The following is a 24,600-nucleotide window of genomic DNA, read 5'->3' on the forward strand; positions in this document are numbered from 1 at the left end:
GTGCAGCCACCTACTTCTGCATTTGGATCCTGACAAAAGATTCGAATACACATATCTAATTGCTAAATAAAACACAGGAAGAACTCAAATATATTGTCATCTTCTCACACACACTTTATTTACTCATCACTCTTCTTATATAAATCCAGAAAATAAAAATAATAAAAAATTTTTTTTAAAGAGGAGAAATATAGGATGTTTGCTTTATTAAAGACTAAATTGCAGGTAGGTTAAAGGTCTAGTGAATGTCTTGTTGTCCCTCTGCTGAGGGGCTGGTTATACAATCTCATAACACTGATAGATTCATACACATTCTAAACCGACTATCCGAATCATGAAAGTTTAATTTAGACTTTGATGTGCCTTAAATGCAGATTTTCATTAAGAGAACTATATGACCTAAAGGTGTAACACCGTTTTTCTTTCTTTCTTTCCTTATAAATTGTTTGAGATAAAGGCCTCTAGTTATGAAGCCGTCTACTTACCTGCATTCGCCGGCCCAATACGCTCACCTAAGCTCTCCTGACATTGTCGCCGCAGACCTGAATACGCTCTCCAAAGTTATCAATAAATCTGTCAAAAAGCCGCGCACCAAGTATGGGGCGATGAGCAGCGGACTATGATAGTTATCACTCATCAATCTCGCTGCTCTTCGGCTTTTTTACAGCTTTATTGATACCCCTGTCACTAAGCACTCACACTATACTATACTGTTCTACCCCCTATACCGGCACCCCCAGAGCCCCCGCAACTAAATAAAGTTATTAACCCCTAAACCGCCGCTCCTAGACCCCGCCGCAACTATAATAAATATATTAACCCCTAAACCGCCGCTCCCGGACCCCGCCGCAACTCTAATATATTAACCCCTAAACCATCGCTCCCGGACCCCGCCGCCACCTACATTATACCTATTAACCCCTAATCTGACGCTGTCACCTACATAAACTTATTAACCCCTTTCCTGCCAATCCTGGACCTCGCCGCAACTATAATAAATATGTTAACCCCTAAACCGCCGCTCCCAGACCTCTCCGCCACCTACATAATACCTATTAACCCCTATCCTGCCCCCAATATACCACCACCACCTATAATAAATTTATTGCCCCCCAACACCGCCGCCACTATAATAAAATTATTAACCCCTAAACTTAAGTCTAACACTAACCCTAACACCCCCCTAACTTAAATATGAATTAAATAAATCTAAATAATCTTACTCTTATTAACTAAATTAATCCTATTTAAAACTAAATACTTACCTATAAAATAAAACCTAATATAGCTACAATATAACTAATAATTATATTGTAGCTATTTTAGGATTTATTTTTATTTTACAGGCAACTTTGTATTTATTTTAATTAGGTACAATAGTTATTAAATAGTTATTAACTATTTAATAGCTACCTAGTTAAAATAAAGACAAATTTACCTGTAAAATAAAAACTAACCAAAGTTACAATTACACCTAACACTACACTATAATTAAATAAATTATTCCTAATTATTATAAATTATTCCTATTTAAAACTAAATACTTACCTGTAAAATAAACCCTAAGATAGCTACAATGTAATTAATAATTACATTGTAGCTATTTTAGCGATCTGTGTCGGACTGAGTCCGGCGGATCGAAGCTTACGTCACTAGATTCTACTTTTGCCGCGCAGCAGGGCTTCCTAACTAAGGCGGATCAGCCTCGCCACAAATACGCTGCGGAATTCCAGCGTATTTGCGGTTGACGGTTTGATAACTAGAGGCCAAAATGTACATTAAATCAACAGACTACAGTTTTTGTAGATGCACGCGTGGTAGAGCTTTCTTGAGCATAATATAAATATAGATTTTAAACAGATATGTTTGTGTTCCTCAGGAGACTAAACAAAAACATAATGTAAAGTACATTTTCTTTGGGGAACATACACCTTTCGTCATTCCCATAATACAATTTTGACAATTGTAGAATAGAACTCCCTGATATCTATAGAATTGCGTTTCCTCCTCATCTTTCTTGGTGTGGATAGGGTAAACAACGTTTAGTTAGAACTTGATAATCTTTGAAATAGGTATTTTTGAGGTCTATGGATAGGAAAGTAATAAATGCCTTATAGAGACACTGAACCCAAATTTTTGAACCCAGATGTTAGTGCGCCAAAGTGTTTTGCTCAAGTGTTAACGTTTAATATGAGCACTATTGATTTAACTTGAGCAGTGTTAGTCCTCAATACCACTAATCATTTTGAATTCCACTTTTTTCATTATACAAGGAATCTTTCAGATCGAGTGAGTTAGCTTAAGCTAATCTAGCCTGTTTCCTATATTGCACGCAGAAGCTATCATTTTTGTCTGTATTTATGTGATATATTGAATGTTTAGGTTTTATCATTACCTTGTCCAGATCTATGTAACTAAATTAAGAGCTTTTTTCCATACTTAGGTAATAAAATAATAGCTGACTTTAGTATGGTGATATATTTCTGTTCCTAGTAAAAATATTTTAGGGTTAATATATACTCATGACATGACTTAATATTGTTCAGACTAATTAATCTGAGCTGTTGAGCTGTATGTTTATAGATGTATATATTTTTAGAGCTTTGCTAACACACTGTGATTTTACAGATTGTTCAGATCTCACCCTTATATAATTAAATATACAGGTAGTTGTAGTTTTACTTTATTAAAGGAACATAACAAATTTAAGTTGAAATGCAGAGCAGTTCACTTGGAAGTGTTTTTGCAATATTCTTTAATTTTCAAAAATACTAGAGAAAGAATATAACCATTATTTTTTTTCATAAATGTTCTTGTGTATGGGGTTCACTGAACATACCAAGTAGTTCAAGTGTCAGATGTGGGTGTATTTCAAATTGAGCTTAATGTCCCTTTAATTTATCTGTTATTCCTAACCTTTAAAAGAAAAAAAAGATAAATCTTTAGGGCATTTATTGTTTTTAATGTTAACTCTACATGATCTTAAAAGTTTGTTTATATGATTGTTCTTGCCAATTTTTTTCAGTAACTCTCTAAGAAAAAATCTTGTAAAGAAATATTTGGCAGACATTGCTGGAACTCAACAGAAATATCTGTCCCCTTTTAACTTGTTGGCACATCCTAGAGGAAACACTGTTCGTATTTAAATGAAACTTTCTAGTTTTAAAAAAAAACAGGAGTAAGTAACACATATTTTAATTAAAATGTATAACATAAAAAAAAAACATTTTAATATTTTGATCTGCTGGATGAGAAATAATTATGGGTGAATTAATTTTATATACATTTTAAGCAAGAAAAACTTTCAATAACTTCAGAATAGAAGTTCAAAGTTCCCATAGTATACTTTCCACTGTTCTCCAAAGATAAACCCCTCCGCACTCCCTCATTATTATCTCTGGGTGGATTGACTACAAGCAGTAACAACTAAACATTGCAAAAACGATTTATTCTTTCGTTAGAATGTGAGGAACCTGAGAAAAGGAGACAACCTAAAGATACTGTCAAAACCTAATTACAAACACTTACAACAATATTATTTACCTAGGTTCTATTAAAGATAAAAATCCCGATGCTATCAATCACAAAAAATATTCTTACTGCAAAATGAAATTTTCTTGTCTTTAAAGGAAACACATGTAGTCTTACTCTTAATACCTGGAAGTAAAGTACTCTGCCCTTAAATCAATAAACACTTTACTAATAAACAAATAAACCAACTAACACAAAAAGGATTATCTTTCCAAAGTTTCTAAAGAGCCAGATTGAAGAATAATCCCTGAGGGATTCCAGAAAATTTGAATTGGGAGTGCATAATAAAGTTGTATCACTTGATTAGCCATGAAGGTGCTCCTCTGAGAGGTGAAGCCCATAGACAATTTTGCCCTGGATGAACATAACAAATCTATCTTGTGAACATAGTGTTTATATGAAATTGTATTGTTTGAATTATTAAAATGTATTTACTGAAGTATAATTGTCCTGAATTGTTCTACAATGATAAATAAAGTTGTGATGACTAAAATGCACTCAGATGCAAAGTATAAAGCTGCCTAGGGGCACAATGGCACCTATTTTCTGTACATAAAATGACTGAAGTACTACACAACTGGATGTCTCTGCTGTGGCAGAACACTGCATTCAAAAAGTCTAGAATACCGGATTCATAAGCCGGGAATATTTCTGTAATTTGCTACAAAGTTATATGACCCATCTTTGCTTTATGTTTAGTAATTGTAGTCCTCTTTTGCTTTGATAACAAATCACCTCAAGCAATTAAAACAACAGCTGTCACCCCGTAATATCCTGTCGATCAATAGAAGTTTTTTATCCACGGATGTGTCATACACTAGTTGAGCCAATCAGAGGGTATACTATTTGTGCCATTCACTTTAAAATTGTGTGCTCCCAGACAGGAAAGAAATGGGTCTCTTCTAAGCAGATGATATCTTCATCATGTACAGAAGTACACTACTTTAATTATGGGCCAGATCACGCTTGGGAGTTAATTTAGCTAGATGAAGGATTTTTGCACTTGTCGGGTTGCACTCATATTATGAGTTGAAAGTAAACTGTTTTTGCTCTAGTGGTAACCTGACTAGCGCAAATATCCAAACTTAGAATATTGCTTGGCCGCTCATGTTTTCCCCTTAGAAAACAATTGAACAAAAACAGTGAGAAAAAACACCCCACTCTCGCGCAAACATGGTCGCATATTCTCATTTGTGCAAACCCGACATGAAAATATAAATATTTCTCATTCCAATGTTCTGCACATAACATAATATGTTCTATTTATTCATAAATAAATATTTCTAGTTATATCTGATGTTTTTTTGGTATAAGATATATATATAGATAGATAGATAGATAGATAGATAGATAGATAGATAGATAGATAGATAGATAGATAGATAGATAGATAGATAGATAGATAGATAGATAGAATAAAGCACTCACTGGTCTTTTAGAAAAGTGAATTTTAATCTTTACAGTGTGACGTTTCGGGGACACACTCCCCTTCCTCAGACTGAGAGGAGTGTGTCCCTGAAACGTCACGCTGTAAAGATTAAAATTCACTTTTCTAAAAGACCAGTGAGTGCCTTCTTCTATCCCTATAATTACTGTTGGCACCCTGGCAGCTGAAATTAAGGTGAGAGTGCTCTCATTTTAACTTAGTATATATATATATATATATATATATATATATATACCTATATTTATACATTTTATATATAGCGCTGCGGAATCTGTTGGCGCTCTACAAATAACCGATAATAATAATAGATAAATACAGATATTTATAGGAATATCAATTTATAAACACATAGGGCGCCATGTACTAAGCTTCGAAGTGACCGTCCGTCTGTATTTCCGCGTCAAAATTCGCTCACGATCTGCTTCTCGTATGTATCAATCTGCGATCTGCTCGAAAAACCACTATTTTTCATCAGCGATCGTAATTTTACTCAACTCATCGTTCCGAAGCCTTTTTCCACTTACTACATGTTCGATCGCACGTAAATTCGCTGTAATCGGAAATTATGAATGTTACAACTAATCCGCCCGCTCCAACTTTCACTGTAACTTCGCGTGATTTGCTTCGCGACCATTTAGGTAGCGAATACAATAGAAAACTATAGGGGGTATCAACCTGACGCCAGGTAGAAGTACTTTAGTGAAAGGACTAGACTACTATTGTAGCATTATTGGTTTTTGGATCAGTGAATGAAGATGGAGACAGTTTTACACATGTTTCTTTTCCGATTAATTCAATTACGAGGAAGAAGGGCTATACAGGCACCGGTTAACAACTTGCAGAGAAGGAGAGGTAGAAGAATTAGAGTCCCTAGAGTTTTCCTTCCACGTTTGGGTTTGGAAAGCATTTCTGATCAAGAGATTATCCAGAGATTCCGTTTGGATAGAGAAGCTATTATGCAACTTTACAATGAAATAGCAGAATACCTTGAACCAATGACAGCGCGATCACAAGCCATACCCGGACTATTAAAACTGTTGGCAGCCTTACACTTTTTTGCCACCGGTTCATTCCAAGCTGTGTCTAGCGTTATAATTGGCATCAGCCAGTCTGCTTTTTCGAGGCACCTAACCAAAGTTATTGATGCTTTGATGGTCGTCTTTCCAAGGTACGTGTGCCTTCCATCGACTCCAGAAGAGTGGCAATCTGTGAAGTCTAATTTTTATAGAATGGCCGGAATGCCCAATGTACTTGGAGCCATCGATTGCACCCATGTTGCAGTCAAACCATCCAGAGAACGTGAGGAAGTTTTCAGGAACAGAAAACAGTACCATTCCCTCAATGTTCAGATGGTGTGTGACCATAACATGAAAATAATCAGTGTCCGTTCCAACTTCCCTGGATCCTGCCATGATTCGTATATCTTGCGTCAGTCTGGGTTATATCGGAAGTTTGAGGAGGGAGAGATGCCTGAAGGATGGCTGTTAGGTAATTATATTTTAGGGATGTTATGTTACAGTATTATTATAATTGTCAAACGTAGTTTATGTCATGCATTGTTATGATAGATTTAACTAAAAAAATAGTTAATTTTCATTGAAATTATCGTCTTTATCATCTTTGAAATGTTAATCCTTTTTAATTTTTTTCATAGGGGACGCTGGTTATTTCAGTAGAGAATGGTTATTCACACCCTATAACAATCCTCGAAGAAGATGTGAGGTGAAATTCAACGAGGCACACAGATCCACCAGAGGAATCATCGAGAGAGCATTTGGATTGTTAAAAATGCGCTTTCGTTGTCTTGACCACTCAGGTGGTGTCATGCAGTATGCTCCCGAGAAGGTTGCAAAAATTATTCTTGTATGCTGCATTCTGCATAACATTGCAATAAGAAGAGGAATTGAAATTGATGAAGATGATATATCATTTGAGAACTTCCCTGAGGTCATCTGTAATGATGCACCAACAAGACAGGCTATTAATGCCAAAATTTTTGTCGCAGAGAACTATTTTAAGGATTGATTTCATCAAAAGATTGTAATCACAGGACTTCTATTTTTTGGTCTTTTGAATAAAAAACTAAATTTTCACTTTCTGAATAAAATCTTTTTTTTTTCATCATATACTTGTGTGATTTTGTATTTGTTTTTATTTTTATAAGTTAACAAATTATAATAAACAGTCACATTGGATATTGTTTTTTAATAAAACTTTAATTTTTATTTAAAACCAACATATTGCACAATAACTATATAAACCAAATAATCATAAAGATCTATAATTATATGACTGTCCTACATAACAAAAAAAACTACACTACACTATTGATAACTCTATTACACAATAAAATATATACATCAAACTTCATTTACATTTATCATTACTTGAGAATGGCAATAAATAATACAACTTTTTTATAATTGTATCCAAAGAATTCTCACAATTTAGCAAATATACAATAATGTTGCATAGAGACAGTGAATAACGCGATATTGAGAACATTTTGGGATTTGACACACCCATCTAGAAATTTGCTATGGGACCAGGGAGGATGAAGAGAATTGCACCTTTCACATCTGGGGAAATGATAATTCTAGTGTATGTAATGGATAGATATTTTCCCAAACGCTTAGGGGGTGTCCGGGGGGTCATTCAAGATGACAGGGACAAAACTATCTATGAAATGATACGTAGAATGTATCGTGTATCAAAAATTAAAAGGACCAGGCGTCAATGTTTGAGACGATACAGTGATGTTAAACGTCGAGAACCACTATATTACCAATCTATTAGGAGCCTTTTAAGGACATGTAAGTTTATAAAATTGTTATTCTTTTAAATGATAAATTCTATGCAAAGTTCATCATCAATATGAGAACTGAAATTATAAGTAGGTTTCAGTGTACCATATTGATCACTTTCATGTCCATAATGTTTCTTAATGGTATATTATTTTTTTTATTCTTTTAAATTATAAATTCTATGCAAAGTCCATCCTCAATATGAGATCTGAAATTATAATTAGGTTTCAGTGTACCATAGTGATCACTTTCATGTCCATACTGTTTCTTACTGCAATATAATTTTGTTATTCTTTTACATTATAAATTCTATGCAAAGTTCATCATCAATATGAGAACTGAAAGAATAAATAGGTGTACCATATCACTTTCATGTCCATTTTAATTTAAAACAAATGGAAACACTATAAACATTCTAACACACGAAAATTGAAAACTTTATTAAATAACACATTTTAAAACTAAGAAACTTTAAACAAACATATGTACAAATTTTCTATTTCAGATAAGAAGAAAGAAAATATTTGTGGTGCTCCTCCTCCACGTTATGTAAGGCCTATTCTAAATTTGACACCTAGAAGTGAGGCTAGATCCCCACCCTTGCCACTGTCTTTGCTTGACAGACAATTGTCCCCACATAAAGGAGGTGTCAGGCGCCTAACTGTCGTTCATACACCTCAAGGTACAATAGAACCATGGTTTACATATCTATAGTTATACAACTGTTAAATTTAATCATGATTAGCTTGTTGTGTTATTTACAGAAACCAATAAAAGTTTGCAGAAAAAGAAGAAAACAAGGTTCACAAGAATAATACAAATATCTTCTACAGAAGGTATTTTTCTTATATTTTGTACCATTACCATTTTTCTACTTACAATTTTTTATATAGAATTCTTTATTAATCTTTCATAGATAGTGACAATGAAGCAAATAATGCTCCTGAAAGGATGTCATTAACTTCACCCTCAATTCAACTAGGTAATTGTTTATAAATTTTTTGATTTACTATATTATAGCTTATAGTCAAATCAATACCAAAATACATACCTCCATTTCTAAATATATATTCCAGATGCAAGTAGTGAGAAAAACTCAACCAATATTTCTGATATTGATAACGACTGGGACATATCTATGGTTTCTAAATCTACACAGACAAGTAGATCTATGGATAATACCGCCTCTAACCAAAATGGTAATACAATTTTGTTACCTGCTTATAAATAATCTGTTTTTATTTTAAACATGTTCTCATAATCCTTAATTTTTTTTCTAATTTTTGTCCCTTCTCTAGATTCCAGTGTACCAGTTGTATCACAAGTTCAATCCTCTGTCTGTGAAGATATTAAACAAATAATGGATACTATAATGAATTTAAATACACAGGTTCAGAATCTCTACAATACTTATGTAGTGGAAAACAGATAATCAATGATTGCATTTTAAATAAAAAAAAGTTTTTTTGTTTTTTTTGGGGGGTTTTTTTGAGGCCACCAAAATTGTCATTTTTTGGTATGTTAAAAGTTTATTCAAAACCCCAAAAAATACTGTATTGGCCATGAGCACTACTTTCTATAATGCCATTTTGATTCAATTTTGTTAATATTTTGGATGTAATAAAAATTATAATTGTTTTACTTACATTTGTCTGTGTGTACAATACATTTTAACTGATTTTAAATAAATTTAAAAATAAACAAGAAAATTAAATAAAAACAGGATAAACTTTAATAAAACTATGTAAAAATAACAATATATTCTTTGTCAACAACAAAACAATAATAATAACTTTAAAATTGTCCATAACAATGCACTAATTAAACCGTGGTCTTTTTGGATCTGGCAACTCTTGGCTCTGATGTCTATCTCTAATCAATTCTAACAAAGTTTGCATAGTATCGCAGACTGCTTCTTAACTTTGCTCTTTCGCGCCGAACGAAGCTTCAAAATTATCAATAATCCGATTGTCTTCGACACACAATAGACGCAAAATTTTACGGCTTGGTTTTTAGTACATTCATGTAACGAAGTGCCACCCGCATGGTGCGAATGCCGGCGGGTTATTTCGATACGGTCTGTGCGAAAAAATTGACGCCTTAGTACATGGCGCCCATATTCTGCAATGTGATAAACATTGGAATGTATAATATTTTATGTAAATACACGGTGTGACACTTTATTAAAGCGAAAGTCAATCCTAGCGTTGTACAATTGACATGACTATTAAAACAAATAAAGGGGACTTTCATTCATGACGTAGAAGATACTTCATGTAGAAAGCTCCTTTATTTGTTTCAATTGATTGCCGTTCTTAGCTGCTACAGCAGCCCACGGCTAAAAACAATGTTTGCTAAGAGGTGACGTTGTCACCTCTTTGCCAATAGCCGTGCAGTAAATCCAGCTCCCATGGGCGCCAAACCGGATTTTACCGCACAGCTTTTGGCTAAGAGGTGAAAAGTCACCTCTTAGCAAAAAATATTTTTAGCCGTGGTCTGCCGAAATAGCTAGGAACGGCGATCGATTGAAACAGCATACTTCATGAATGAAAGGTCCCCTTTATAATATATATATATATATATATATATATATATATATATAAATATATATATAAATATATATATATATATATACACACACAGTATATATATATATATATATATACACATATATATATATAATATATGTAGAAAAAGTGCAGCTACTGTAAACAGCAAATCTCACAATTTACTAACACACCCAATATCCTGTAAAAGTGATTGAAACTAAACCCCCTTTCTAACATCTTACACAGTTCACATAAAGCTCATGTATACTCCAAATGTATTATGAAACAGAATAAGTTAGTAAATTATAATTAACTTAGAATAGTCTAGTTATTACACTGCTCAAGCATAACTCTTTAGTGGGGATAAGGCTCCAAATAAACCTCTGCTTATGGGTGTCACAGAGGTAAATCCCGATTTGAATACAACTTCCTGAAAAATTCAGACTTCCAGTACAATTTACAATTATACATCTTGACAGACAACAACTCGATAATTTAGCTAATATATTGTTCTCAGTATATTTTTCACATGTTTTATAACTAGATTTATATATGTGTATTAATTTATGGAATGTGTATTATAAAGTTATTTTGTTTCATAGTCTTGTTAATAAAGTTTTCCTGCAAACATAAAAGAAATTGAGAATGTTCATTTTTATTATAAATTTGGAATTTTGGAATATTTGTGCCAGGAATTTCAAATCAGAAGGTTATAGATGCATTTTTATAGTTTAAGGTGATGTCTAGCCAGGATAAAGAAAACATATTTAAAGCTATTTGCTACAACTTCCACTATTTAATAAAAGGTAAAAATAAGCTTCATAGTTAATCACATTTATATATAAAAGAAGAAGTAAATTACCTTCACACAGTTTTTGCTTCATAATTTCTCTTATTCTTGATATTGCTAGGTAGTCTTCAACATAAAAAACATATGTAGAGGATGGTTTGTTGGCTATTGCTCGAAGTTCACTTTCTTCAATTTCTGAGCCAACACCAATGGCAAAAAGAGTAATTTTATTTCTTCTTGCTTCTTCTGCTATATCTTTTACATCATCTTGTGACTTCCCATCAGTAAGAACAACTGCAATCTTAGTTAAAGGTCTTAATGATCTAGCAAAAAGATTATCAATTGAAAATTGTATAGCATTACCAGTTCTTGTATTCCCACCCAAATATTGAATGGATTGCATTGTCTTGATAAGATCATTGATTGAATCATATCTTCCCAGAGGGATCTCAAGAACAGGATAGTCACTGTATTGAACTACTCCAACCTGAGTAAATTTCGGGCCTATATCAAAGTTGTTTGTTATATTAGCAACCCATTTTTTTAGAATTTCAAAATTTTCTGGCCCCACACTCCAGGAACCATCAAGGATAAAAACTAAGTCATTTGGCGCCGTTCTACAACCTATGGACAAGAAAAAAAACACACGTTATTTAAACAACTTATTTTATCCGAAATATTTAATCAACTGTATTTTTTAATTATTAAAGAAAACTATATTGCTCAACTCTTTATAAGTCCAAATTTGAAATTCCATTAAAAACAATTAATTTAATTTCATATTTCATACTAAAAAATATTTATAATATAAGTGATATATACATTTTATCTTAAATAAAAAACATATGGCTACCATATTATTATACTGTACTTGTATACAGCTTAGTGTTACACATCCATTTAAAATACTCAGTATACTTTGTTAAAGATAGCAGCACAACAGCTTAACTACAGATGTCTTATCTGTCTACTTAACTGAAACATATTTCACAGATGTAATAAATGTGACTCTCGTCCCGTTTTAAAAAAAAATAAACAAAAAAAACATTAATTTGCATATTTTCTTTTTTTGTTCAAAATTACTGTAGAACATCAGTATTATCAGTGGACTTTTATAATGGACTGCCTAGGGAATTTATTAAGGTTATCTAGAAATGTAAGGCCAACATAGTAATATATATATATATATATATATATATATATATATATATATATATATATATATATATATATATATATAAAAATATATAATATATATGTGGTGCCAAATTTAGGCTTCTAATTACGAACTCATCTATTGTAACTAGAGTCAGACTAAAACAGTGTAATAAACAGACAGTGTATACATGGCACAAACTAGCTACATACAAAGCATAGTTTACCTATTTATCTCTCTAGATTGTAAGTTCCCACGGGAATAGGGCCCTCAATTCCTCCTGTATGTGTTAGTAAATTTTGTTCTGTCTTTTACAAGTTTTATATTATTGTTTTATTTAAATAAATTTTATCCATGTACAGCACTGCAGAATATGTTGGCGCTTCATAAATAATGTATAATAATAATAATAATTATCTATAGCAGTTGTAGGCTCACATCAAACTTGTAGCCCATATCTCCAACAAGAGGTGAAATTCTAGCTATGCCTTGAAGTCATAATTATGAAGATGTAAGAAAAGAAGAAGAGAAAAGAAAATATCGGGCACAGAAAAGGTTAATGTTACACGCAGTGGATGAAGAGGTCTATTTTTGAGGTGTTCAGTTTTAGATAATGATAGGGCATTCATTTTAAAATACTGCTTCGAAAACTGATGACGCATGTATGTGTATGTACAGTACATATACAAGATTTTGTGTAAGGAATAGGGCAGAATCTGGTATCACAAGTGGATGGTAAAAAATGTTAAAGGGCCATAATACCCAAATGTTTAAACACTTGAAAGTGCTGCAAAATAGCTGTAAAAAGCTGACTAGAAAATATCACCTGAACATCTCTATGTAAAAAAGAAAGATGTTTTACCTCAAAAGTTTCTCAGTAGCCACATCCCATTGTAAAGGACTTCTAAGCAGCATATCAGTATGTCTGTCCCGGGACAGTGGAAGGGGCGAGCTTACGTGCACTCTCATCTTATTTCCCTAATCAGTTTGCTATGAAATCTCATGAGAGTTAAGTGAAATCTCATGAGATCACAGTAAAAGAGTTCATGACCGCTGCTGATGCTGATTGGCTGCTGTTCATTTCTTCATTTTTTTTTTTTTTTTACCTGCAGCTGGACTGCAGCTGAGTATAACTTTTTACACCGAACTTACTCTGCTGAGCTGAGGAGATTGTGAGGTAAAATATCTTCCTTTTTTACATAGAGATGCTCAGGTGATATTTTCCTGTCAGCTTTTTACAGTTATACTGCATCAGTTTCAAGTGATTTAGCATATGAATATTCCCTTTAACCAATCTTAACACATTTTTTTAAAGCCTTATACTTGAAAAATATTTTAACAGTGATTTAAAGGGTTCAAAATTATATTAGTATGTGTGTATTTGTTTTTATTTATATATATATATATATATATATATATATATATATATATATATATATATATATATGTGTGTGTTTTTGTATAAATGTGTATGCATTAGGGATGGGCGAATGTTTTGCAACATTGAAAAAATGAAACGAGGTTTAACACGTTCGTTCATTTAGAATTTTGAATGTTTGTACAACATTCTTATACTAATTTAATGTAACAATATTTCTAATGCTTTCTTTAAATGTGATATTCAATAAGAATTTTTATATTAATTAGATTCAAATTATGCAATAGTCAAATTCGAAAAATTTCGAATCTATATATTTGCATTAGTATTTCTAATGCTCTCTTTAAATGTAATATTAAAATTATGTAATTGAAACAGAAACGTTTGAATTGATATACAGTATTTGTATCTATTATGTATCAATTTACTAAATTCCCTACCACATGAACTATTGAACTTCTGAATAGTATTTGTTAAATTGAATGTTACATTCAAAATTTTGAATGTGGATATTCAATCTAATTCTGAACATTTGAAAACAAAAGTAACGTTCATAAACCGTAAATAACATTTAAATACCAAATTTTATAGGATTTTCATTCTTATCAACATTCGAATGTTCAAAACCAATGTCCATAGGACTATTCGTTCTACCAAACGAATTAGACTTTCAGCCCATTCGCCCATCCCTAGTATGCATATCTATTAGTGAAGTGTTATGAACTTACATTTCAATACAAAACCATAGTAAAACAGTAAGGGCCAGCTCATGAGTGGAGCTCTATTTATCCCTCTTGTCAAGCACTATTGCCACAGAAGTAAACTTTTTACGTGCGGGGTAGCTCATATTACAAGTTAAAAGTAAAAGTTTTGCACAAGAGCGACCACACTAACTTATTCTCCCCATAGACTTAAAGTGAAGGTCCATTTTGATGAATTAGTGCCCGGTTTTTAATAAACCTATTAAAAACAAGGGCACTTTAATTCATCAAAATTGACATTTCACAGTTTTTTTCAAAAACTTACCTTTTAATCATGGCAGCCACTCCAGCACTTCCTCTGCCCGTTGCAAGCCGTCGCAGGTCCAAAATGACGAATCCGGCTTCCTCCAATCACAGCGTTGCATCAGGCCATGATTCCCCCGAGGGGAAGCTGTGATTGGAGGAAGCCTGATTCATCATTTCTGACGTCTGCAGAGGCTTCTGATGGCCGGGGGAATCGCTGGAGCGGCATTCAGGATTAAAAGGTAAGTTTTTGAAGAAAACGGTGAAATGTCAATTTTGATGAATTAAAGTGCCCTTGTTTTTAATAGGTTTTTTAAAAAATCGGGCACTAATTCATCAAAATGGACCTTCACTTTAAATGTAGAGCGCAGAAGAAAAAAAACCTAACACTTATCACTCGCGCGCTAACCTGACAGGAGTTATTAATACTTAACATTCCAATATTCTTCACATACAGGAAAATGTCTTTTTTTTAAAAAAAAAATATTTCTACATATATATATATATATAAATATACCTATATATTTTGATAAATATTTTATATCAACAGATATATATATTTAAAAATAAAAAGCAATTTTTTTTCTATGTGAAGAACATTGGAATATAAACTATGCATAATGCTTCGGTTTGCGCTCTTTATGTCTAACGTGATTTTGGGTTAGTGCACATAATGTGCCTTAAACAGACATAAAACTCATATGCTAAATCACTTGAAAGTGATGCAGTATAACTGAAAAAAAGCTGATAAGAAAATATCACCTGAACATCTCTATGTAAAAAGGAAGTTATTTACCTCAAACTTCCTTCAGCTTACAAAAGTAAGTTATATTTCAGCTACTGTCCAGCTGCAAGTTAAAAAAAACAAACAAAAAAAACAATAACCAATCAGCATTAACAGTGCTGAGGTCATGTATTGCTTTCCTGTGATCTCATGAGATTTCAGTGAAATCTTGTGAGAGTTTAAAGAAATCTTATGAGATTTTATAGTAAACTTTCTTAAACTGAATAGGGAAATAACATGCCTGCACATGCCAGATGCATGCTACCTCATAATTCCTGGGACAAATATCATGATTAGCAGCTTAAAGTCTCTTTACAATGGGGAGTGAATAATTAGGAAAATTTGAGGTAAATACCCTCCTTTTTTACATAGAGATGTTCAGGTGATATTTCCTAGTGATCTTTTGACAGCTATGCTGCTTCAACATTTGGGCATCATGTCCCTTTAAGATAACTAATTCTTCATGTGCGTTAACCTGACACTGTGTTAAACCTAAAGTATGCAACCCAAAGCGTGTTATGCATATTTTACAATCCAATGTTCTTCACATAGAAAGAAATGTACTTTTTATTTTTAAATATATATTTATGATAATGTTAATGTAAACTATATATCTATACCTTTATATCTATATGAATACTGTAGCTATATAGGTATAGGTATATGTAGATATATAGAAATCTTCACATACAGGAAAATGTTATTTTTCATTTTAATTAAAACATTAGAATGCTAAATATTTACAGTAAATACACAGTAAAACACATTATTAAATATTATTATTGAATTGTTATTTAGGTATATACCATATACCTTTAATCCATTATAAATATTTTTTTGCTAATATTTATATTAATTATTTTATCAGCTAGTGTTTATACGAGTGTAACAGTTTATTTTAGTTGTGTTTGGTGCAACCTTTATTCCTAACACTTTACGGTAGGTCGTCAATCACGCTAACCCGAGGCAATATTGCATATGGCACAATAAATTTAGTGCGCTACTTGTAATCTGGCCATAAGTGAAGAGCTCCTTTACTTGAGAAGTTTTGCATACATTTGGCTTAGTGCTTGAGCATAAGACTAAAGTTTTTCAGTGCGCCCCCACAGTGTGTGGAATTTAGCGCACCCGCACTATACGACATCCAGATGTTACCCTGCCAGACTTTCGCTCAAGTGATAAATTATTATTTTTTGAGCAGAAAAATAAAAGCACTATTGATTTAACTTGAGCAATGTTAGCGCACAATAGTGGTATTATATTTTCACTCTACTTGTAATCAAGCGCATTGGTTCAATTACAAGGTCACATGTAAAGGATGCTTAAGCACTAATCAGCTCCTAACTCCAGCTTCAGGACTGTGTAACAGGAACACAGACAGGTTATTTTCAGAACTTGCAATGAGCATGATGCTTCAGCCAAACAAACTGTTTAATATTTATAGAAAAATGTTACCTGATCAAAGACAAAATGTGACTTTTATATTGTAATAGAAACTAATAAAGTTTAATATTGTACTAAAACCACATCCTTGAAAACTGTACACATAGCTCCACCAACATTTTAAATTAGACGAGGAAATACAAAAGAAAAGAAGGAAAGAAAAAACAGCTTAGACCATAAATATTTAAAAATATGATACAATGGATGGAACTGAGCCCCTAATAAAATACATAAGGGTGGGGAGCAGTACCACCTTAAGCAATTACTATGGGAAGGCAAAAATGCACTTAGTTCACATAGGATCCTTAAAGTGATGGTAAATGATAGGTGCAGGCAAAAAGCAAATTGAACTTAAAATATGAGCCCAAACCAAACCACTATGTAAATATTGCTTGAAATAGCCTAGATTTTTTTAAATTTGTATTTTATTTTTTAACAGCAGAAACAAATACCAGCGCTATACCCTTAAATCTCCAAGTGTGATATCCCAAATGAGAAATAAGAACAGACAACTATATAAATATCAGTCACACAGGAAACATTTTGAAAGCTCAGAGTATGCCATAGATCAAATCATGCACATCCTCAGTGGTCATATGTGATGATACACAGTACTTATTATAAAAAGAGTGAAGATTTTTGTCCAAATCCTCTCTCTCAATTAAGGATTTCAAAAAAGTTTAATTCTGGTAAATGCTGGTCTCCACGAAAAAGTTGGGATACACCCACAAAACACTTACACTTCAAACTATCTCACATTCAATTCATTCTTGAACACAATTATTTTTAATTCTTATCTGGATTCTATAGACAAATCCAGGGTACAGCGATGGGAACAACATTTTTTCCCTTGTATGCGAACCTATCTATGGACTATTTTGGACATCTCTATGTTTGGTTCAATAATCCTTACATAAAAAAAAACTAATGTACTATTTTAGGTACATAAATTATATTATAATCATCTGGAGGAGTAATGAGGAGGAAGGACAACATTTTGTTACACATTTAAACCCTAATAATTTCAATCTTAAATTTACCAGTAAATGTCAAATAGAATTTTTAGACTTAATATTGTTTCGGAATTCCAATAATACGGTGGCTGTAAGGAACTATTGTAAGAACAATGAGACTGATGGTTTTATTTGTGCAAATAGCGGCCACCTTGTGATATGGAAGAGAAACATTCCGTATGGGCAATATCAAAGAATAAGGAGAAATTGTACTCCGGATGTGGATAATGAGAAAGAAGTCAAGATCCTTGAGGAACGGTTTATGGGAAAAGGGTATAATAGGGATACCTAAATCAAGCATAAGAAAAAGTTGAGAATTTAGAAAGGCAAAAACTGCTAAACCCATCAAAAATGTTTGGGAATAAAAGGGACAAGAAAAGATTCATAATAACATTTAGTCAGGGAGGGAAACATAATACAGTCCATTATTAATAAACATTGGCATATTCTAAAGGCAGACTCCATTTTAGGAGTGCATTTGGACATAAGATCTACAATTACATAAGGGAAGAATCTGTATTTAAAAAATATCTTACCCCTTCCAAACTTCGTCCCGTCACTCAGCAAGAAAAAATAAATGCCTCTACTAATTGTTAATAAAACCGAATGGTACTTGGAAATGTTTGAAATCCAAAATGTGCAATGTGTAAACACATAAAACAGGGTGACTCCTTCCATAATGCAGATTACACATGTGAATATAAGATATTGGGGCCTAGTTATCAAGCCGTCAACCTCAAATACGCTGGAATTCCGCAGCGTATTTGTGGCGAGGCTGATTCGCCTTAGTTATCAAAGGCTCGAGACTGGCTAAAGTAGAATTTAGTGACGTAAGCTTCGATCCGCCGGACTCAGTCCGACACAGATCGATTCTTACGTCACTCCAGATGTTCCGCACACAAGTGCGGCACATTCTCACTACTTTTGCTAGTTATCAAATGACTAGCAGGTACGCTCGGCACTTTTACGGCCCAGCGGATCCCATAGGAATCAATGGGAGTCTGACCATAGCGAAAGTTCATGTTCGCTGCTGACAGACATCCCATTGATTCCTATGGGAGCTGTCTGCACCTAACACCCTAACATGTACCCCGAGTCTAAACACCCCTAATCTGCCCCCCCTACACCGCTGCAACTAAATAAAGTTATTACCCCCTAAACCGCCGCTCCCGGAGCCCACCGCAAGCTACTCTATACATATTAATCCCTAAACCGCCGCTCCCGGAGCCCACCGCAAGCTACTCTATACATATTAACCCCAAAACCGCCGCTCCCGGAGCCCACCGCAACTATAATAAATGTATTAACCCCTAAACCGCCGCTCCCTGAACCCGTCGCCACCTATAATAAATTTATTAACCCCTAATCTGCCCCCCCTACACCGTCGCCACCTATAATAAATTTATTAACCCCTATCCTGCCCCCCACTACGCCGCCGCCACTGTAATAAAATTATTAACCCCTAAACCTAAGTCTAACACTAACCCTAACGCCCCCCTAACTTAAATATTAATTAAATAAATCTAAATAATATTTTTATCATTAACTAAATTAATCCTATTTAAAACTAAATACTTACCTTTAAAATAAACCCTAATATAGCTACAATATAAATAATAATTATATTCTAGCTATCTTAGGATTTATTTTTATTTTACAGGCAACTTTCAATTTATTTTAACTAGGTACAATAGCTATTAAATAGTTATTAACTATTTAATAGCTTACCTAGCTAAAATAAACTGAAATTTACCTGTAAAATAAATCCTAACCTAAGTTACAATTACACCTAACACTACACTATACTTTAATAAATTATTCCTATTTAAAACTAAATACTTACCTGTAAAATAAACCCTAATATAGCTACAATATAAATTACAATTTTAAGCTACTTACACCTAATCTAAGCCCCCTAATAAAATAACAAACCCCCCCCCCAAAATAAAAAAATGCCCTACCCTATTCTAAATTAAATAAAGTTCAAAGCTCTTTTATGATCAGCCAATAGAATGCGAGCTCAATCTGATTGGCTGATTCCAGCCAATCAGATTTTTCCTACCTTAATTCCGATTGGCTGATAGAATCCTATCAGCCAATCGGAATTGAGGGGACGCCATCTTGGATGACGTCCCTTAAAGGAGCCTTCATTCGTCGTAGTCCGTCGGTGAAGAAGGAGGTTCCGCGTCGGCGGGAGGAAGATTCAAGACCCGGCTTGGAAGATGACATCGCCCGGATAGAAGACATCTTCAGCGCCTCTTGGAAGATGACATCGGCCGGATCAAAGACTTCTTCAGCGCCGCCTGGATGATGACTTCATCGGATGGAAGATTTCTTCAGCGCCGCTTGGTGGATTAACTTCTTCTGCTCCGGATGTCCACTTCGGTTCCATCGCTGCTCGGCTGAGTGAAGACAAGGTAGGATGATCTTCAGGGGATTAGTGTTAGGTTTTTGTAAGGGGGGTTTGGGTTAGATTAGGGGTATGTGGGTGGTGGGTTTTAATGTTGGGGGGGGGTTGTATTTTTCTTTTACAGGCAAAAGAGCTGAACTTTTTGGGGCATGCCCCCACAAATGGCCCTTTTAAGGGCTGGTAAGGTAAAAGAGCTTTGAACTTTATTTAATTTAGAATAGGGTAGGGCATTTTTTTATTTTGGGGGGGTTTGTTATTTTATTAGGGGGCTTAGATTAGGTGTAAGTAGCTTAAAATTGTTGTAATATTTTTAAAATGTTTGTAACTTATTTTTTTATTTTTTGTACTTTAGTTAGTTTATGTAATTGTATTTAATTGTAGTTATTTGTAGGTAGTTTATTTAATTAATTTAATGATAGTGTAGTATTAGGTTTAATTGTAACTTAAGTTAGGATTTATTTTACAGGTAATTTTGTATTTCTTTTAGCTATGTAGTTATTAAATAGTTAATAACTATTTAATAACTATTCTAACTAGCTAAAATAAATACAAAGTTACCTGTAAAATAAATATAAATCCTAAGATAGCTACAATATAATTATTATTTATATTGTAGCTATATTAGGGTTTATTTTACAGGTAAGTATTTAGTTTTAAATAGGAATAATTTATTAAAGTATAGTGTAGTGTTAGGTGTAATTGTAACTTAGGTTAGGATTTATTTTACAGGTAAATTTCAGTTTATTTTAGCTAGGTAAGCTATTAAATAGTTAATAACTATTTAATAGCTATTGCACCTAGTTAAAATAAATTGAAAGTTGCCTGTAAAATAAAAATAAATCCTAAAATAGCTAGAATATAATTATTAATTACATTGCAGCTATATTAGGGTTTATTTTAAAGGTAAGTATTTAGTTTTAAATAGGATTAATTTAGTTAATAATAAAAATATTATTTAGATTTATTTAATTAATATTTAAGTTAGGCGGGGCGTTAGGGTTAGTGTTAGACTTAGGTTTAGGGGTTAATAATTTTATTACAGTGGCGGCGGTGTAGTGGGGGGCAGGATAGGGGTTAATAAATTTATTATAGGTGACGACGGTGTAGGGGGGGCAGGATAGGGGTTAATAGGTTTAATATAGGTTGCGGCGGATTCAGGGAGCGGCGGTTTAGGGGTTAAACTATTTATTTAGTTGCGGAGAGGTGCGGGATCAGCAGGATAGGGGTTAATAATTTTATTATAGAGGGCGACGGTATAGGGGGGGCAGGATAGGGGTTACTAGGTATACTGTAGGTGGCAGCGGTGTCCGGGAGCGGCGGTTTAGGGGTTAATACATTTATCAGAGTTGCGGCAGGGTCTAGGAGCGGCGGTTTAGGGGTTAATACATTTATAAGAGTTACGACAGGGTCTAGGAGCGGCGGTTTAGGGGTTAGTAACTTTATTTAGTTGCGGGAGGCTCCGGGGGCGCCGGTATAGGGATAGAACAGTGTAGTTTAGTGTGAGTGCTTAGTGACAGGCTAGCAATAAAGCTGGGAAAAAGCCGAAGAGCAGCGAGATCGGATGAGTGATAACTATCACAGTCCGCTGCTCATCGCCCCGCTGCTTTTTGACAGCTTTATTTGATAACTTAGGCGAATGTATTCAAGGTCCGCGGCGGCGAAGGTAGGCGAGCTTAGGCGGGCGTATTGGGCCGGCGAAGGCAGAAAAGTAGACGGCTTGATAACTACCCCCCAAAACATATAGATATACATAAGATATAGTTGTATTTTAACATTTTTGTTATATCAGCTTGTATGTGAATCCAAATGTATTTACATATGGAGAACAAAAATAAGAATATGTAGGAGATGTAATGAGCATGTATACAACATCAGACAAAAGGTAGATAATCACAGTGTATCAGTACATTTTAGAAACACACATTATTCAGATCCTAAAAATCTGAAAATATGCATTATAGACTGGATTCCTCCAAATAAATTCCCAAATAGTCTTTTAACTTTAAGACAATGTGAGACGTATTGGATACACAACTTTAAAGCTCTGCAACCTGAGGGTCTGAATGTAGATAGACCTACAAGCTTTTAATGCATATATGACTTTATACATGTACCTATATATATATATATATATATATATATATATATATATATATATATATATATATATATATATATATATATATATATATTTTACATGCTTTCTCAGTTCATGATGGGGACTTTATTAGTATCCTTTACTATTCACTGAATAATAACATGGACTCCTTAGTACAATAAGTTCTACTGGAATGTATGTGCTAAGGTTATGGAATGTATATTATGAAATTGGTTATAACACTGAGATATATCAAGGGCTAATTTCTCATGTTTAGTATGTGTCTTTTCTCATGTACTTTCTTTTTTACATATGAGTCTATTTTATAATTACATTCACACTTCAAACAATACGTATATACCAACGAGGTATATATACCTGATTTCACATAGGACTCTTTGCATAGGTCTATTTTTGTGTTTGATTTGTTTTAGAAAGTAACTAGTAGAAATCTGTGTATAGGTCTCCTTTTTTGTTTAATTTGTTTTAGAAAGTAACTAGTAGAAATTGTAAGGTTTATTTTAACTTTTATGAGCATGTATAAATATTGTAGATTGATATTTAGAGTGTATATTAACAAACACTATTAAACATGTTTTATATCTATAACAAATATTTTGTAAAACTGGATTGGAATAGCGCCTATGATAACAGGACACCCTGTAAATACAAGCAGTATAGGACTACCTACTATCCTCTTGACAAAGTCTGTACGGGACCAGGCAAAATATGTTGAGGACTTTTAGCCACTAGAGGCATCTGTAGGAGACACTTTGCAGCTGCCGAGTCTCTCGGGGGAGTGTATCGACCTCAAGTCCGGGAATTTGAACAGCACAAACAGCTTGGATTAAGGATTATAAGCCCAGAACCACTAACAGTACTTACAGTCCACATTGAGGACATTGCAGGAACACCAGTGAGTGATACGGTGGGAGTTTTCACTCTAGATACACTGGTTAGCTGATTGAGATTTGGCATACTGTATATTTTTAACTTGTGAGTTTTTATTTATTAGCGATAGATTTTATCTGTAATAAATACTACACTTAGAGCTGGGTGTACACTTTCCCCTCTTTTATTTGTATTTTATTTATTGTTAAACATGATCCCCCCCCCCCTGCCCCTTCTAATATCTTTCCTGTGCTGTATTGATGTATAGAGCGGTCCCACCCACTTTATACGTAGTAGCTGGTGCTTGTTCCTGAGATACAGTGTACTAGCACAAGAGCATAGCATCCATGCCATTCATACACTCTTGTCCCCTTATCTTGGCACCTATCCAAGTAAAGAGTGAATCGGAACATAAGCTCCAATTCACTGTTTACTTTTATATCATGGGCACTCCCCCTTGCCATGCACTGTGCATGTGCTAGTCCTCGTGCACTATTGTAGGTTACATTGCTAGTGTCATTCTGGTTTCTCGTTTTATGCTACCTTGTGTATCTGACCACCTAAGTAGCCTTTCCAATGCACTCAGTTTACTTGCTGATAAACACAATAGGTTCCTGTCTTTTGTCAGTTTATAACTGAAATATGTAATTTTTTGTTTAATCACTATTTTCCTGTGGGTGTGCTTGTTAGTTAATCTTCAAGTGCTAAGTATTCTTTATACTAGAATATTCCTTTAAAAGCAGGACAATACATGTTATATATGTTAATAAATAACAAGAGATGCAATGGGAGACGCACACAAAAGATTGGAGTAAACTAAGCACTGGGCAACTTATCTACCAAAATAGTTTCATCCATATATCCACAAATGTATTCATCCAAAAAGAAAGATTTCAAAAACATTACATTATTTATACATACATTTAATCATTTACTCACTCACACAATTAAAACCAATACTGTACATTTGCAAACCTGTACATCTTTTCCTACCCTTCTTAGAATAGCTTCATGCATTTCCCATGTATTCTTTAATTCTCTTTGTTCTTATTACTTCCATTGGAAATTAATTTCCTAAATTAACCACTCTTCAGTAAAAATTAAAAAAAAATGGCTTCCACAAATTACTGTTGCACCCAATACCTTCTATGACTTGTTTTGGTTTCACTTTCAGACTCAGATTTAATTAATCCCTTAAAATGCTTGAAGGTTTCTATAACATAACAAAGATTAGCCTGAGAATAGTATGTAGATGTAATAATAATTCCCAAGTCACAATCCTCTTTTGTTACTGTCATTGAC

The 24,600-nt window shown here is 33.6% G+C and overlaps 1 protein-coding gene across 1 annotated transcript in view; it reads right to left on the reverse strand.

Moving 5' to 3' along the window:
* LOC128656477 (collagen alpha-1(XXI) chain-like) overlaps window positions 1-24,600 on the reverse strand; it is a 788,552-nt gene that overhangs the window by 568,665 nt on the left and 195,287 nt on the right. The window contains exon 3 of the mRNA XM_053710398.1: window positions 11,194-11,745. Within this exon, the coding sequence (XP_053566373.1) occupies window positions 11,194-11,745 (552 nt within the window). The remainder of the gene's footprint in view (window positions 1-11,193; window positions 11,746-24,600) is intronic.

This window comes from Bombina bombina, chromosome 4 (assembly GCF_027579735.1).
Source record: "Bombina bombina isolate aBomBom1 chromosome 4, aBomBom1.pri, whole genome shotgun sequence".
Classification (NCBI taxonomy): Eukaryota; Metazoa; Chordata; class Amphibia; order Anura; family Bombinatoridae; genus Bombina; species Bombina bombina.